Here is a 14350-nt window from a genome sequence, read left to right as displayed (position 1 = left end):
AACTTTTCAGATAGAGATAAGTGTGGCCCCTGTTTTAGGGGGGAAAAAACCCTCAAAACATAATAAGCATTTGCATTTGCTCACTGGATGGGAACACTGGTGCTTTCACGTATTGCCAGCATAGCTGAAAACTCCTTCCTCTCTGCCGAAAAGTGGCTGATGCTGAGTCCTGGAGGGGCTGTAAATTATGCCTTCTAAACACTTCAAGGTGTTAAAGAGGTCCTGCAGAAATAATTAAGCCTGCAAAGTTCACTTATCCTCAGGCTGAGACACTTGAACTATGATTCTTGGCAAAGCTTGCTTCCTTTCTGAGAGAAATTGTAGTTTGGTGGACAGGGCTAGATGATTTGAGGCATCTTAAATCAGAAGCTCTGTCCTACACTCGTGCAGTTGGCTGGTATTCTCGGTGGATTTGTTCCCAATCATTGTTTCCTATCAATCCCAAATGCTGCTGTCTCTGCTGTGATTCAGTGTGAACGTAAAGCTTTGGAATGCTTAAGTTTGAGGGTGGTGTGATTTAAAATAAAAGAACCTACGATGATGGACCCATTTGGGTAGAAAAGGAGGTAAATATTTAAGCTGTGTGTGTTTATGTGTGGGCTCACGCTTCTCAGTGAATTTTTACTCCTTTCAGTTCCTTGGTAGAGGACCATTTCCTGAAACTTACTGGGTGCTGGTACTCTTAATACTCTAGAATGGGGTAGGAAAAGGTCTGACTTTAGAGTTAGCATTCATGACTGGTGACACTGCCACTTAACAGCTCTGTGTCTCAGTTTCCTCACATATAAAATGAGATTTGCATCTGCCCCAAATAAGTGACAAACTGGTAATAAAAAGCAAATGAGACCATGGGTACCAAAGTGCTTTGCAACAGGGAACACATTCTAACATTTGCAGGGATACCAATAAAAGAATGCCAGTTTCCACACCAAAGGAATTTAGTCTAGCTGGAGAGAGAAATGTGATCATCCGAAATAGCAGCAAAACAGTGGTAGAACAGAATAAGAGACCTGACCTATAAGGTAAAGGTAAATGCTGTGGTGTTTCACGGTAAGAGAAGGTTGTTGATGTTGGGGGCGCTCAACCTCAGTAAAGGTCTCACAGAGAAGATGGATTCTTTTAGGTCTCGTGAACTGTAGATATTTTGGCTGGATGATGGGAGGGAAAGCAGCAAGATGACTGAGCAGGGAGGAGATTGGAGTGAGTGGAGTGTATCTAAGAAGCAGCAGCAGGTAGCCAGCAGGCCCCCAGGCTGTACCCAGATGTCAGACCACAGGACAGCTTAAGTCAGATGCCCTTGGAAGCTAAATCTGTTTCTGATTTTCTTTGAGTAGGAGAAATTCTCATTGGGATGCTTCGCCTTCTTCTTAATGTTAGTGGAAACAACAGTCGTCATATAACTCAGAAGTTATCCTTGGCTTTAACTAATGAATAGAGGACTTGCCCAGGAAACAGAACCAAAGTCAGTAAGTCTGGACTAGAAAGTGTCTTTCTCCTCCACCTATTTCGGTTACGCTTCCAATTTCTTATGCTAAACTTGGAAGTGTTCGCCCCCTTGCATGAGTCCTAACAGTCTCTGGTTTTGAGTGGACTCGTAGGCCGAATGAAGCTGGCGAGGTCATCTATACCAGCATCCTGCTTTCATTAGGAACCGAGTTTAAACTCTGCTTGGATAAGAAACTGTCTTCTTTCAGAAGACTCTGACACAGTAGCTGGTTTGGGAGTAACCCTCCTGTCAATAAAAGAAAAAGAAGTATAAGAGCTTATTAAAGTAGATGAAACAACAGTTCAGAGAGCAGCCCATGCAGTCAGGACTTGAGGGACAATTCCTGAGAGATAGGAGCACACTGAGGGGAGCTACTTGTTCACTCTGTCTCCTTCCCCCAGGGTGCTTCCTAATTCACAGCCCAGGGTATGGAGGCTTTGCAGAAAGCAGCAGTCCCACAGGGCTGACAGGTTCGAGTTAGGGGCTTCCAAAGTATCTGGGATTTGAAGAACAAAATCCCAGGAGAAAGGGAACCACGGGGATATAGCAAAAAATGGGCATGCAATCTTCCCTTAAGGTGTTTGCCAACTTCTGAGGTGCACACGATCAGAACAAGACTCTGAGAATCCCTGCAGAAAGAAACAGCTGGGAGCCTAACAAGCTCTGTAGCTATTTCAGCAACCGTGTATAGTACTGATGAGGTAAAGATCAGTGTTCAAGGCTGGCCAAGATGGAGGGACCCTGGTAAATACCCCAGGCTTTAATTGAAGGCCCAGAAGGCCACAGCTTCAGAGTAAGGGCAAGCTGAAAAAAGGTGGCCCTGACAAAACTTAAAACCAACCCCTGACAGGATTATAGTGGTCTGACTGCATTCTCTGTACCTGCCAGAAGAATATGTTACATTCTTAGGAGGAAGATAATCTGGATCATCCAGAACCTCTACAATTTTTTAATACAGAATGTTGGCATCCAATAAAAAATTAAGGTGCATGCTAGAAATTGAAACCAAATGACCAAAATGAAGAGTAAAAACAGATGATAGAGACTTACAGGTTATTCAGATATTGGGGTTATCAGTCGGGAACGAACAATGTTCAATAATATAGAAGAAAAGGAGGATCTCAACAAAGTTTTGAGATGCATGAGGGAAGGGATGTGGGAACAGATGTATATGTATGACTGATTCACTTTGTTATAAAGCAGAAACTAATAAAAAAAATAAAAATAAAAATAAAAAAAATAAATAAAAGTTTTGAAATCTTTTAAAAAGTCAAATGGAAATTCTGCAACTGAAAAATATAAGAAGGGAAAGTAAGAATTCAGTACATTGGTTTAATAGCAGTTTAGACACACACAAAAAAAGGATAAAGGATTATTGGACCAGAAGAAAAAGTAGTAGAAAATACCCAGATTGAAGCACAGAGAGGAAAAATACAGAGAAGAGAAAAAGAGATATATGGGACATGGTGAAAACATTTTACGTACATGTGTATTTGGAGAGTTTTCTAAAAACAGGGAGAGACATCAAATCATAGATTGGAGAACCTCTCCAATCCTAAGTGGGATAAACACAAAGGGCCACACTGAGGTATATCTGTGAACCTCGATGAAACAAATAGAATGAGCATACACTTAAACTCAGCCGTATCAGAAGTTACATTAAGTGTAAATGGACTATATGTACAATTGGAAGCCAAAGATTTTTGAATTGGATAAAATATTAAAAGCCATTTATATCCTTTTTATAAGAGACAATCCTGAGACAAGCTTTGAGGGCACAAATTTGTAAGTAAAAGTTTTGGAAGTAAACATACGCACACACATGTACATGCACATGCACACAGGCAGAGAAGAATCAATAAAGATAAAGAATATTGAAACAGTACTTCAAATCAACTTATTGTACTTGACAGTAAAACATTACACTCATCAATGGCAAAATTCTCTTTTTTTAAAGTGCACATAGATAATTTACAAAAATAAGCTATGTACTGGGCCATAAATCAAGTTTAAATAAATTTCCAAGTTTTGAAATAACGTGTGTTTTCTGACTACAGTGCAAAGTAGAAATCAGTAACAGAAAGATAAATAGAAAATCCCCAAATGTTTGGAAATTAAACAGCATACTTCTAAATGACCCATGGATTAAAGAAAGTATCACAAAGGAAATTAAAAACATTTTTCACCTAAAGTATAATGAAAATGATATATAAATGTGTGGGATGCATTTAAAATAGTGCATAGAAGTAAATTTATAGCTTTACATGTATGTATTAAAAAAGAAGAAAGATTGAAATATCTAAACTTCAACCTCAAAAAGCTAAATGCAGGATGAATTAAAGTCCCCCAAAACAGAAGAAAGTAAAAATAAGAGCAGAAAGGAACAAAATAGAAAAAAAAATGTAAGATAAAGAAAATCAGCAAAACCAAACATTGGTTTTTTGAAAAGATAATAAAATTGATAAACATTCAGTAAGACTGATCAAATACAAAGAGAAAACACAGATTATCAATATCAGGAATGAAAAGAGGTGTATTACTACAGGTTCTATAGGCATTAAATAGGCATTGACACACATTTAGTCCAATAAATTTAACAATTTAGGTAAAGTGAACATATTCCTTGAAAAATACTACCTGCAAAACTGACATGGAAATGTGCATAATCTTATGGGTATGAAAGAAAATTAATCCATGATTTAAAACCTTTACACACCAAAAAAACACCTAGCCCAGATGGCTTTTTTGATGAATTCTCAGTCTTTCAAGGAAGAAATAACGTCAACCTTGTGTAAAATTTGTCAAGGAATAGAACTTTTTCAACTCCTTCTATGAGGCCAGCATAACTTGACACCAAAATCTGATTTTAGTATTACAGTGTTGAGCAAAAGAGTAAATACTGTTTGATGCCATTAATATGAAATTCAGTAGTGGGCTAATAGAAATCAGAGTAATGATTACTTTTGGAGGGGTGAGGTTCTGACTGGGGTGCTGGAATGTTCTATATCTCTATCTGGGTAGTAGTTATAAGAGTACTGAAGGTAGAAATTCATTGAGTTGTACCCTTAAGATCTGTGCACTTTATGTATGTTATATCAAAAAAAACTCTAAACTTGCTCTGGTTAAACACACTGATATTTCGTCTTAAATATCACGTAGTTTCTCTTAAACCTAAATTGAATCCAGTGTGCGTTTCATGTGCTCACGTGCTATTTTGACTGCCTTGGTTAAATGCCCACTCTGATGGAGCTGGCTTGAACAGCAGGGAGCCTTTGCCTTGGTCTCCCTCTTCGGGAATAAGGCAATTACCCAGACCCAGAGTTGGCTTTTGACGGAGGAGTTAGTTCTTCACTCTCTTTGCTCACTTCACACAGTGTGGTTTTCTTCACAGGCACGGTGGTTCTGGGAAGCGTACTTCCAGTCAATCAAAGCCATTGCCCTGGCCACCCTGCAGATCATCAATGACCGGATCTATCCATATGCTGCCATCTCCTATGAAGACTGGAATGACCCTCCCTCTGTGGTAAATGAATTCCGGGGCGAGCCACATCAGGCCTGGGCCAGCTATCAGGATGGGATGATGGAAAATGTACTGAATTTGTAAAGGTTATTTAAATTCGAGCTTTCTAAGATGAGAGTTTGCTATCAGACTTGGGGCCGATAGGACCAGCTTAATTTTGAAATGATGACAAAAGTAAGAAATACCGAAGCAGCAGCTTCCAGTTTATTTTAAATATGCTTAGGAAGACAGCATGTTTATTTATTACAGAAATAAATGGAGAGGCCTGGGTCTTGTTGGAAATGGAAGACTTCTGATGACTTTTGCAGTTGTGGTGCTTTGAACTCTTAAAAGGATTCTGTAAGCAACTTAATAATAACAGCTTATATTTTGAGTACTTCCTCTTGTGCTTTATGCTAAGTGCTTTCCATGGATTATGTCAGTTAACATTCAGACTCCTTGTGAGGAACATCATCAGCAAAAGTGATTGAGAGGCATTAGGGATTGCTCAGGACTTTGGCTGAGGCCCCTGGGTATTTCCAGCAGCAAGATGGTGTGGCCAGAAGCTGCTCACAGGGCTTCGTCCTTGCTTGCAGGAGTCACAAGGAGCTTGTGGCCTTGCAGGGAGTGTGTCAGTGGCCACGGCTTCTTTCTCACTGAAAGTGCCTGAAGCTGGAGAACACCTGCCGTCTGGCTCACAGACCCCGAGGCCTCCACCTGAGAGCACTAGGGTCTTCTCCATGTCAGACTGAATCGTTGCTCTCTTTCCGGCCGGCCGTCCTTGTCTCCTGACTCTACCTTCTCTAGATAGTCCTGTGTGCTGCCACCTGGTTAATCTTCATGTAGGGCCCTCCTTCCCTCCCTCCCTCCTTCCTGCCTTCCTTCCTCCTGCCTTTATTAAGTGGTTCCTATGTGCCAGGCACTCTGCCATGTGCTGAGAAAGCAGAAAAGGAAAGCAGGCCCTGCCCTCAAAGGAACTCTCCACTAACTTGGGAAGCCAGCGAGGAAGGGTATTGTATGAGTAGTCCTGTACACCCTAGTGTACGGGGTGGGGCAGGCAGCGCTCCTGGATGGGGGTGGGCAGGACACTTCCCGAAGCGAGGGTGTCTGAGAGGAAGTAAAACGGTAAAATCAAGCAAAACAACAGCAGACACCTTTCTGTCTTGCTGGAGGTAAAGTTTCCTTCTGTCTGTCTCTTCCCTTGAATCTGTTGCCAAAGGTGACCTTCCAGAATGTTTCTATTCCTATATAAACCTAACTATATAATCTTAGAACACAAATGGGATCATACTATACATAGAATTCTGTGCCTTGCCTTTTTTACTTTACTAATAGATCATGGGCTTACTTCCATTTCATTCTATATAGGTATACTTCAGGTTTAAGGATGGCTGTATACTATTCCGTTGTTCAGGTGTATCTTACATGCAAATCTATTTTCTAACAGTAATACAAGAGACATCCTTTCATATGTGTTTGCACATAAATGTGTGAGTGTATCTACAGAATTAATTCCAGCTGAGAAATTGCTGAAAGAATAAACACATTTTGAATGTTGATAGATACTAACAAATGGCCCTTTCAAAAGACTGTACCAGTTTATAGTTCCACCAGAAACATTTTGGTTATTCTGGTTCTCCCTGCCTTCAGTAACCCTGATACTTGAATTTTTGCTCAAGTGGAGGTTGACATCTCTGTCAGTTTCTCCCAGAATACAAATATAAATCCTATTTGTATTTCGATTGGTCACATTGAATTTTTAGATACTTTTAGGCATTTATTCATTCAGTGGGTACTTACTGAGTGCCTGATATGTTCCAGGCAGTGTTCTTGGTACTTGAAATATGTCAGTCAACAAAGCAGAGAAAAATCCATGCCTTGGGGATTTACATTGCAGTAGATCTTGCTATCTGGAAGCAAGATTTGTCCTTCTGGTAGAATTTTTTATTATTATTATTATTTTTTTCTTTTTGCGGTACGCGGGCCTCTCACTGTGTGGCCTCTCCCGTTGCGGAGCACAGGCTCCGGACGCACAGGCTCAGCAGCCATGGCTCACGGGCCCAGCCACTCCGCGGCATGTGGGATCTTCCCGGACCGGGGCACGAATCCGTGTCCCCTGCATTGGCAGGCGGACTCTCAACCACTGCGCCACCGGGGAAGCCCTTTCTGGTAGAATTTTAAAGTTTTCTTTATATAGGTCTTTCACAAGTCCTGAAAATTTTTTTCTTAGGTATTTTATCTTTCTTATACTCTGATAAAGGAATATGTACTCTCTGACATTGTAGTTTCTAACTTTTGTGTGAAGACATATTACTGGCTTTTGAACATAAATTTTGAAATACTCTTTTACTGAATTCTGTAATTGTTTCACTTTTTAAACGTTGATTCTCTTGTGTCTTCTAGATATGCAATCATATTTACAAATGCTAATTTTGCTTCCTTTTTTCAATATTTGAACCTTTTATTATCTTTGATCTAATTACCTTGGTTAGTAGTTCCAGAACAATGGTAAATGATGATCTGAGTGATAAAAGGAGAAGGGCAGGTGTCTCTAGTCAGGGAAAGGGGGGAAGTTAGGTTCCATCCAGAAGGACCGGCAAATTCTGAAGTCAGAGGGACAAGAGAGCATGGCGGTTTCAGGAAGTTTGAGGGGGTCAGTGTGGCAGGAGTGAAGGGGGCTTGTGAGGGAGAAGCAGAAGGTGGAGCCTGCAGAGGGCCCAGGACACCAAACACCTGGCATCTTTTTAAAAAAATTTTTTTATTTATTATTTTTGGCTGCGTTGGGTCTTCGTTGCTGCACGCGGGCTTTCTCTAGTTGTGGCAAGCGGGTGCTACTCTTTGTCATGGTGCGTGGGCTTCTCATTGCAGTGGCTTCTCTTGTTGCGGAGCACGGGCTCTAGGCGTGCGGGCTTCAGTAGTTGTATCACGCGGGCTCAGTAGTTGTGGCTCATGAGCTCTAGAGCTCAGACTCATTAGTTGTGACGTGCGGGCTTAGTTGCTCCGCGGCATGTGGGATCTTCCCGGACCAGGGCTCCAACCCGTGTCCCCTGCATTGGCAGGCAGATTCTTAACCACTGTGCCACCAGGGAAGCTCACACCTGGCATCTTATGGAAGGTTCTGGAATGTTATCTGTGGGTGATGGGAGATCACTGAAGTATTTACACAGTAATCATGTGGTGAGATTGCATTTCGGGTCAGTCTGACATCAGTGTGGAGGATGGAGCCGTTGTAGGAGGTTGAGCCCAGAGGCAGGAGGCTGTTCCAGGAACCCAGGTGAGAATTAATGCAGGACAAATGTGAGTGCTATTAGGGATCACTGACTCACTGGCGGGGGGGCAGTTCAGGAGAGTGAGGAACATGGTGTCGTTTATCCAGATATGGAGTGTGGGTGCACAGGCGTCGTGGGCAAGGGCGGTGTTGGCATCCAAACGCAGTCTGACTGCAGGGCCTTCCGCAGTCCAGCTCCAGGCTGCCTTTCAAGCTTTATTTCCTTCTGTTGCCTTTCAGGGAGCGCTAGATCTCTGGCAGCACAACTTTGTCCTTTCTGTGTTTGCTCCATGCTTTTCTTTCCCTGTGCCCTTGTGACTGTTAGTCCTTTCACTGAGATGCCTCTCTTCACCATTGTCTCTGGTCATCCACATTTTATCTGGATATCAGGGGCCTGCTTATATACCCCTTCCTCCATGAGGTTTTCCTGGACCCCTAACTAAGCACGAAGAAATCCTTCCTTCTTGTAACTCTTAAAGCATATTATCTGTTTCTTTCCTATCACTTCACATGTATAGAAGTATAATTTCCTGTAAAGTTTTAAGCTTCTTAAGGGAGTTTCTGAGTTATCTTGGTATTCCTCATAATACCTAGGACGATTCAATTCAGACAGGAAGCCCTTGATACATGAAGGAAGGAGGGAGGGAGGAAGGAATATCGGGACCCCAGGACTTGAGCCATCCAAGGCTCCCTCACATGCTGTTGTGACAGCCATTATTTTATTTGACCTTCACCCTGTTGGGAAGGTGGGGAAAGTGATAGATTCTTGCTCATCTCTAAAGCAGACACAGTGAGGTTCACAGGAGCCTGATGACTTGTCCAAGGTCATATAATGGGCAAGTTGTGTAAACAAGCAAGAACCCAGGTCTTCTACCTGCAGAGTATCTTGAGTTACTTACAGAGTTTTATGGGAGCCATTAAGCCTCCTCTGGGCTGAAACATCTCCACTCTTGTGAGTATATGGTACAAACTTGAGACAAAGAATATTACATCTGTTCCTCTGTAGGAGAATTCATACAGGTGGGATGGTCATGGCGCAGCCAGAAAATGTGGAAACAGTAGGACTTTATTCTGTACTTTGAGCTAAAGCTCTAAGAAAAGTGTATAAGAATAAATGGTTGGGATTTTGGTCTCTGTCTTTCATAAGAATACAGACTAGGAGAAAGTAGTATATGAAATTTTATAGTTTTGAAATAGGTGTATTTTAATTTAGGACAAAATGATCAAAGTGCTGGACTCTAATTTGGGAAAGATAAGTATAAAAAGCATAGATCTGGATATGCAACTGAAAAATATATTCTTAATTTTTTCCTTTAACTCTTAATCCTTTTTAGGGAAATTTAGTGTTTACCACATTTCTAGGAGCTCAGGTGATGAGAGCCCTGATTTAAAGCTGTGGGTTGTACATTTCTGCATCTTTAGTGAAAGCAACTGACAGGCGGCCTGAGTAACATTGATTTATTTACAGTTAACCTTCCCCCTCCCTTTCAGAAATACTTAACCTACCCTAGATGTGATTACTATGAGCCCAACCTTCAGGGAAGTCTCCACTCTAGATTCCATCAAACTACAATATCAGACACCCCAAGGTGGGAGTAGGTGTGGATCTTGGTCAGTAAATCAAGGGATGGTCTGATTCTTTCAAAGATCTGCTGTCAGGGCCTCCAGCCATGCGCTGAGCTTGCTCAGCTGGAGAGGAGGGGTGAGAGTAGAGAGCCCTGTTTTGGCCTGATGCCGCTGCCTTAGTTTAATGTAAAAAAAAAAAAAAAAAAAGGGCCTATGTGTGTGAATGGTGGAGACAGCGATGGGTAGCCTTGCAGAAACCAAGTGCTGGTGTCGGCAGATGCTTTGCCATTCTGTTCTGTAACCAGAGAGGGGGCAAATTACGTCATCCACGTTGCACTACACACTCAGAACTTGAAAAGGTTTGAGAAAGTAACTCTGGAGCACAACTTTAAAGTTTCGTGGCTGTCAGGTCTGGAGAGATTAGCCCTTTGTTTTGAATCTTCTCTTTGGAAGGAATTTCTCACCAAATTAAGGTTCTTTATGAGGGATGCCATGTTTGTTTTTATCGTTAATTTTCTTAGCTCCTCCTGTCAAGGATGCCTGCATTTTACTATCTTTTTAGTCTCTCCATGCTTTCATTTTTCTCCCTTTTTTTGCAAATATCAGCAAAACTTTATCATCCTCCCAAATACTCCACACCTGTATTGCTTCTAAGTGTCTGTGTCATTTCTGGTCTTGCCCCTTGGCAGGCCTGGTCCCTACATCTGGGCCTAGCCTGTGTGGCTGGGGATCTCCTCGGGCACCCTCGCCCACCTTACCTCTGGTTCTCTGCCAGATGTGAGTATGTCTGGAGGACAGAGACTGAAGCAAGTGAGCGTTAAATGTGATGCGGGGATGGAGTGGGCCAAGAGCTGTGAATTTTTGGATTTCTGGCATGTGCCAACAAAACCGTATCCTCTCAGTGTCATTTTTTTTTTTTTTTTTTGCGGTATGCGGGCCTCTCACTGTCGTGGCGTCTCCCGTTGCGGAGCACAGGCTCCGGACGCGCAGGCTCAGCGGCCATGGCTCACGGGCCCAGCCGCTCCGTGGCATGTGGGATCTTCCTGGACCGGGGCACGAACCCGTGTCCCCTGCATCGGCGGGCGGACTCTCAACCACTGCGCCACCAGGGAAGCCCTCAGTGTCAATTTTTAAAAACTAAACGTAATGTAGTCCTAAAATCATGTTGTAGAGTGAAGTAGTTTCCCGTGTTATTTTTCTACAGCATGATTAGAAAGATTATACTCCACCTTATCAGTATGTCCTAATTTTATTTACCCAGTCCCTTTTGACAGACAGTTTTGTTCAAATTTGCTCTCATAGATAACACTAGTAAAGATACCGCAGATTTTTTTTCTTTTCAGCATTGACCATACCAGACCTAGAACAGGAAGGAGAGACAGCTGGGGTCCCATGGCTGTTGACAAAAATTGATGAGAAAAATGGGGGAGTAACTTAAAATGGATTGTCGAACCTAGCATAAGAATAAGATTGAAGATAAGAGCTTGTTCCTATGAAATCTAGCCAGAACGGTGACTTAGCTGCAAGCAAGGCCTCAGACGAGGATTATATACTTACCTAGACATCCTGTCAGCATCAGTCCAAGTCCAGCTTTTTGAGGTAGGCAGGGAAGGCTTGGTAAGTAGGAGGGTTGTGTACGAGCACCTACCTGACCGGCAGTCATCACCCATGAGGAGCAGGGGTCAGAGCTGTGGGTGCAGTGCAGCAGAGCTTGCTGTAGCCCCTAGTTCTTGGGGAAGTGGTTCTCCAATATCAGTATGCATCAGAAGCTCCTGAAAGGCTCACGAAAACACAGATGGCTGCCACTCCACACCTAGTTTCCGAGTAAGTCTTGGTGAGGTCCTAGAATTTGCGTTTCTAGCAAGTTCCCAAGCAGTGTTGATGCTGCTGGTCCAGGGAACCATACATTGATGTGGGGTTGATTCACAGTGTGTGTCCTGACTCACTGCCTGGAGAAAGCTCTCCCTCTCTCCCCATCCAGTTCCTCTTCTGTACCCCTGGGGCTTGGATTAGAAGCATCCAGGGCCTGGGTTCAGCCCACATCTGTCTCAGCTACATGAAGAACTCAGGGCTACCGGTACTTAGAAGTTCAGACGGCGGCCCTCATTCACAAAGATTGTGGTTGTACAAGCCGCTGAAAATATCACTCAGCTGTAAATACTAACAAGCTATAAATCACTCTGCAGGCCGAAGAAGTGCCGGCTCAGATGCACGAAACAGAACTCTGAGTTGAAAAGATACCCGGTTAGCAGTCTGTTTAACTCAACTCCGTGCCCTTTAACTTCCAGGTTGTGGAATGTTTCTCTGGAATTTGAATGCCTCTCCTGCCCCCCAGGAGGCCTTCTTGGCCTGTTCTCCCCTTCTTCCTCCCACTGCCCAGATATGACTAAAGTATGTATGGAATTTAGAAATCTTAGCTTGAATTTTAAGTAAGTTTAAGCTTTCGGAGTCTTTTGTTTTTAGAGGCACCACATTTACAGGATCACAGTCGCACAAGCAGTCCACTCTACTGCCCTCAACTCCAAGCCTTTCCTTGAGCAGCCTTTGCCATTGAATTGTTTTGTATCTGTAGTTGCTTCTCTGGAAACAAGCTAGAAAGTCTCAGGTCATGGAGTAAAGAAAGCTGAGTTGGGTCTGTGAATGGAGAGATGCAGGAAGGTCCCAAGAGCTGGACCCGGGACCCCAAGCCAAGAACTTGGCCAGTTCTGATGGTCAGATAGAAAATGGAGAAGACGAGGTCACAAGTCAGATCCAGGTGGGGAGGATAAGTAAGGCACATGAAGAGACAGACTCGGGGGTGTTGCAGAGAGGATCGTGTCCATCAGAGCATCCTTCCTCGTAGAGGGAGACTAGTATACCTGAGTAGCACACACCTGCACGGCAACTCCAGTCATGGCAGTGGGTGAGCCACACGCATGTTTCCCTGGATGCAGGCCTACGTCTGCGGATTTTGTAGAGTTCACTTTTATGACTCTGGCTTTCGTGAGTCACCAGCTGACTGCTTCCTTATGTCACATATAGGAGGGCAGCGAGTGGAGTAGTTTCTCGAAGTCTGTGGGAGCTTGATCTGGCAGTAGATGACATTGAGGACATACTGAGTGTTTTGGCAGAGTCACCCTTCATGCACCAGCTATCACTTAGGAGCACCCCAGATTCCCTTTCCCCTTGTTTCAGGGGCCACTTTCATTCTCCTGTGAATCTGCTTAAGAGGTTACCAGGAAAATGAGCTGTTGTGTATCACAACATCAGGATAATGAATTCTGTTTCCATTTCTAATATCCTATACTGTTTACATACCTATCAATTAATATTTGAGTGTAGTTTTCTAATAAATGGGTCATTGTAGCTGCAGAGTAGAAAAATTTCCACATTGCTCCATCTGGAGGTTGATTCTTGATTTTTGGTTCTCTTTTGTATCTCAGCTATATCACTTAGTTTTGTAAATACTTAAAAAAAATAGTACGGCTTAACACATGTATGGTTTAAAAATTCAGATAGTAAAATAAAACATGTAACTAAAATTAAGGCCTGTTCCCAAGGGGCAACTTCTTTCAACTCTGTCAGCTTTCCTCTGATATTTATTTTCCTATCTCCTCATAAAATGCTGATAGTGCTATTTTTGATTTCTCAATCACAGACATTATCTTTTTACTTCCTTAGAGTTAGTGCTTTGTTTCCTGTTCTTGCCTCTTCCTCTGCACATTTCTTTTCTTTCTCATCTTACCAATGGGGCGGTATCATCATTTTTCATTAAAGCAGTGTTTACTGTTGCATTATTAGGACTATATAAATGTTGCTGTCAATGGAACCAAGTAGTAAAACATGATTATGTATAACTTTTTATTTTCCAGGAAGTAAATACATAACTGCCTTTTTTTTTTCCCCCTCTTAGTTTTCCATGTTCCTATCACTGGTTATACTAAATTTTCCACCAAAAGAGTGAAATGATCAAACACAAGTAAACTATAGGATTTCTTCCCTCCTTCCCCCTTTTTTTCCCTCCCTGCCTCCCTCCACCCTTCTCTCCCATAGCCCTGCACCTTCAGCTCCAGTGTGGATTGATTGTTCTCTAGGTCTCCTGTACAGAGGTCAGCCTAAATTCTCTGCTCACCATGATGCTCGGAATTCCCTCCTTTTCTCTTCTTTGTTGGATTCTTTGTTTCCAAGTTCTAACATCTTTCTCTTTTTTGGGTTGTTTTTTCCAATAGCTTCCCCAGAAAGGGGACTATTGGGTGATAAATTTGCTGTCACCTTGCATGTCTGAAAGTGCATTTATTCTATTTCATATTGATTAATAGTTGGGCTAGTGTAAAATTCTGGTTGTGGTAGCTTTTCTTCAGAATTTTGAAAACATTGCTTCATTGTTCTCTAAGCTTCCCGTTTTGTTTTTTTGTTTTTTTGGTTTTTTTGGTACGCGGGCCTCTCACTGTTGTGGCCTCTCCCGTTGCGGAGCACAGGCTCCGGACGCGCAGGCTCAGTGGCCATGGCTCATGGGCCCAGCCGCTCTGCGGCATGTGGGATCTTCCCGGAC

The 14350-nt window shown here is 42.7% G+C and overlaps 1 protein-coding gene across 3 annotated transcripts in view; it reads left to right on the top strand.

Annotated features, from left to right (window-relative positions):
* Positions 1–14350, top strand: part of EXT2 (exostosin glycosyltransferase 2) — a 143502-nt gene that overhangs the window by 66688 nt on the left and 62464 nt on the right. For 2 of the 3 annotated variants that reach the window (XM_060104633.1, XM_060104631.1), the window contains one exon: positions 4878–5009. The exons of the other annotated variant lie outside the window; for it this stretch is intronic. In XM_060104633.1, coding sequence (XP_059960616.1) covers positions 4878–5009 — 132 coding nt within the window. The remainder of the gene's footprint in view (positions 1–4877; positions 5010–14350) is intronic. 3 annotated transcript variants of the gene reach the window in all.

Source organism: Mesoplodon densirostris, chromosome 7 (genome assembly GCF_025265405.1).
Source record: "Mesoplodon densirostris isolate mMesDen1 chromosome 7, mMesDen1 primary haplotype, whole genome shotgun sequence".
In the NCBI taxonomy this organism is placed as follows: domain Eukaryota; kingdom Metazoa; phylum Chordata; class Mammalia; order Artiodactyla; family Ziphiidae; genus Mesoplodon; species Mesoplodon densirostris.
This window is presented reverse-complemented; position numbering and strand designations above follow the sequence as displayed.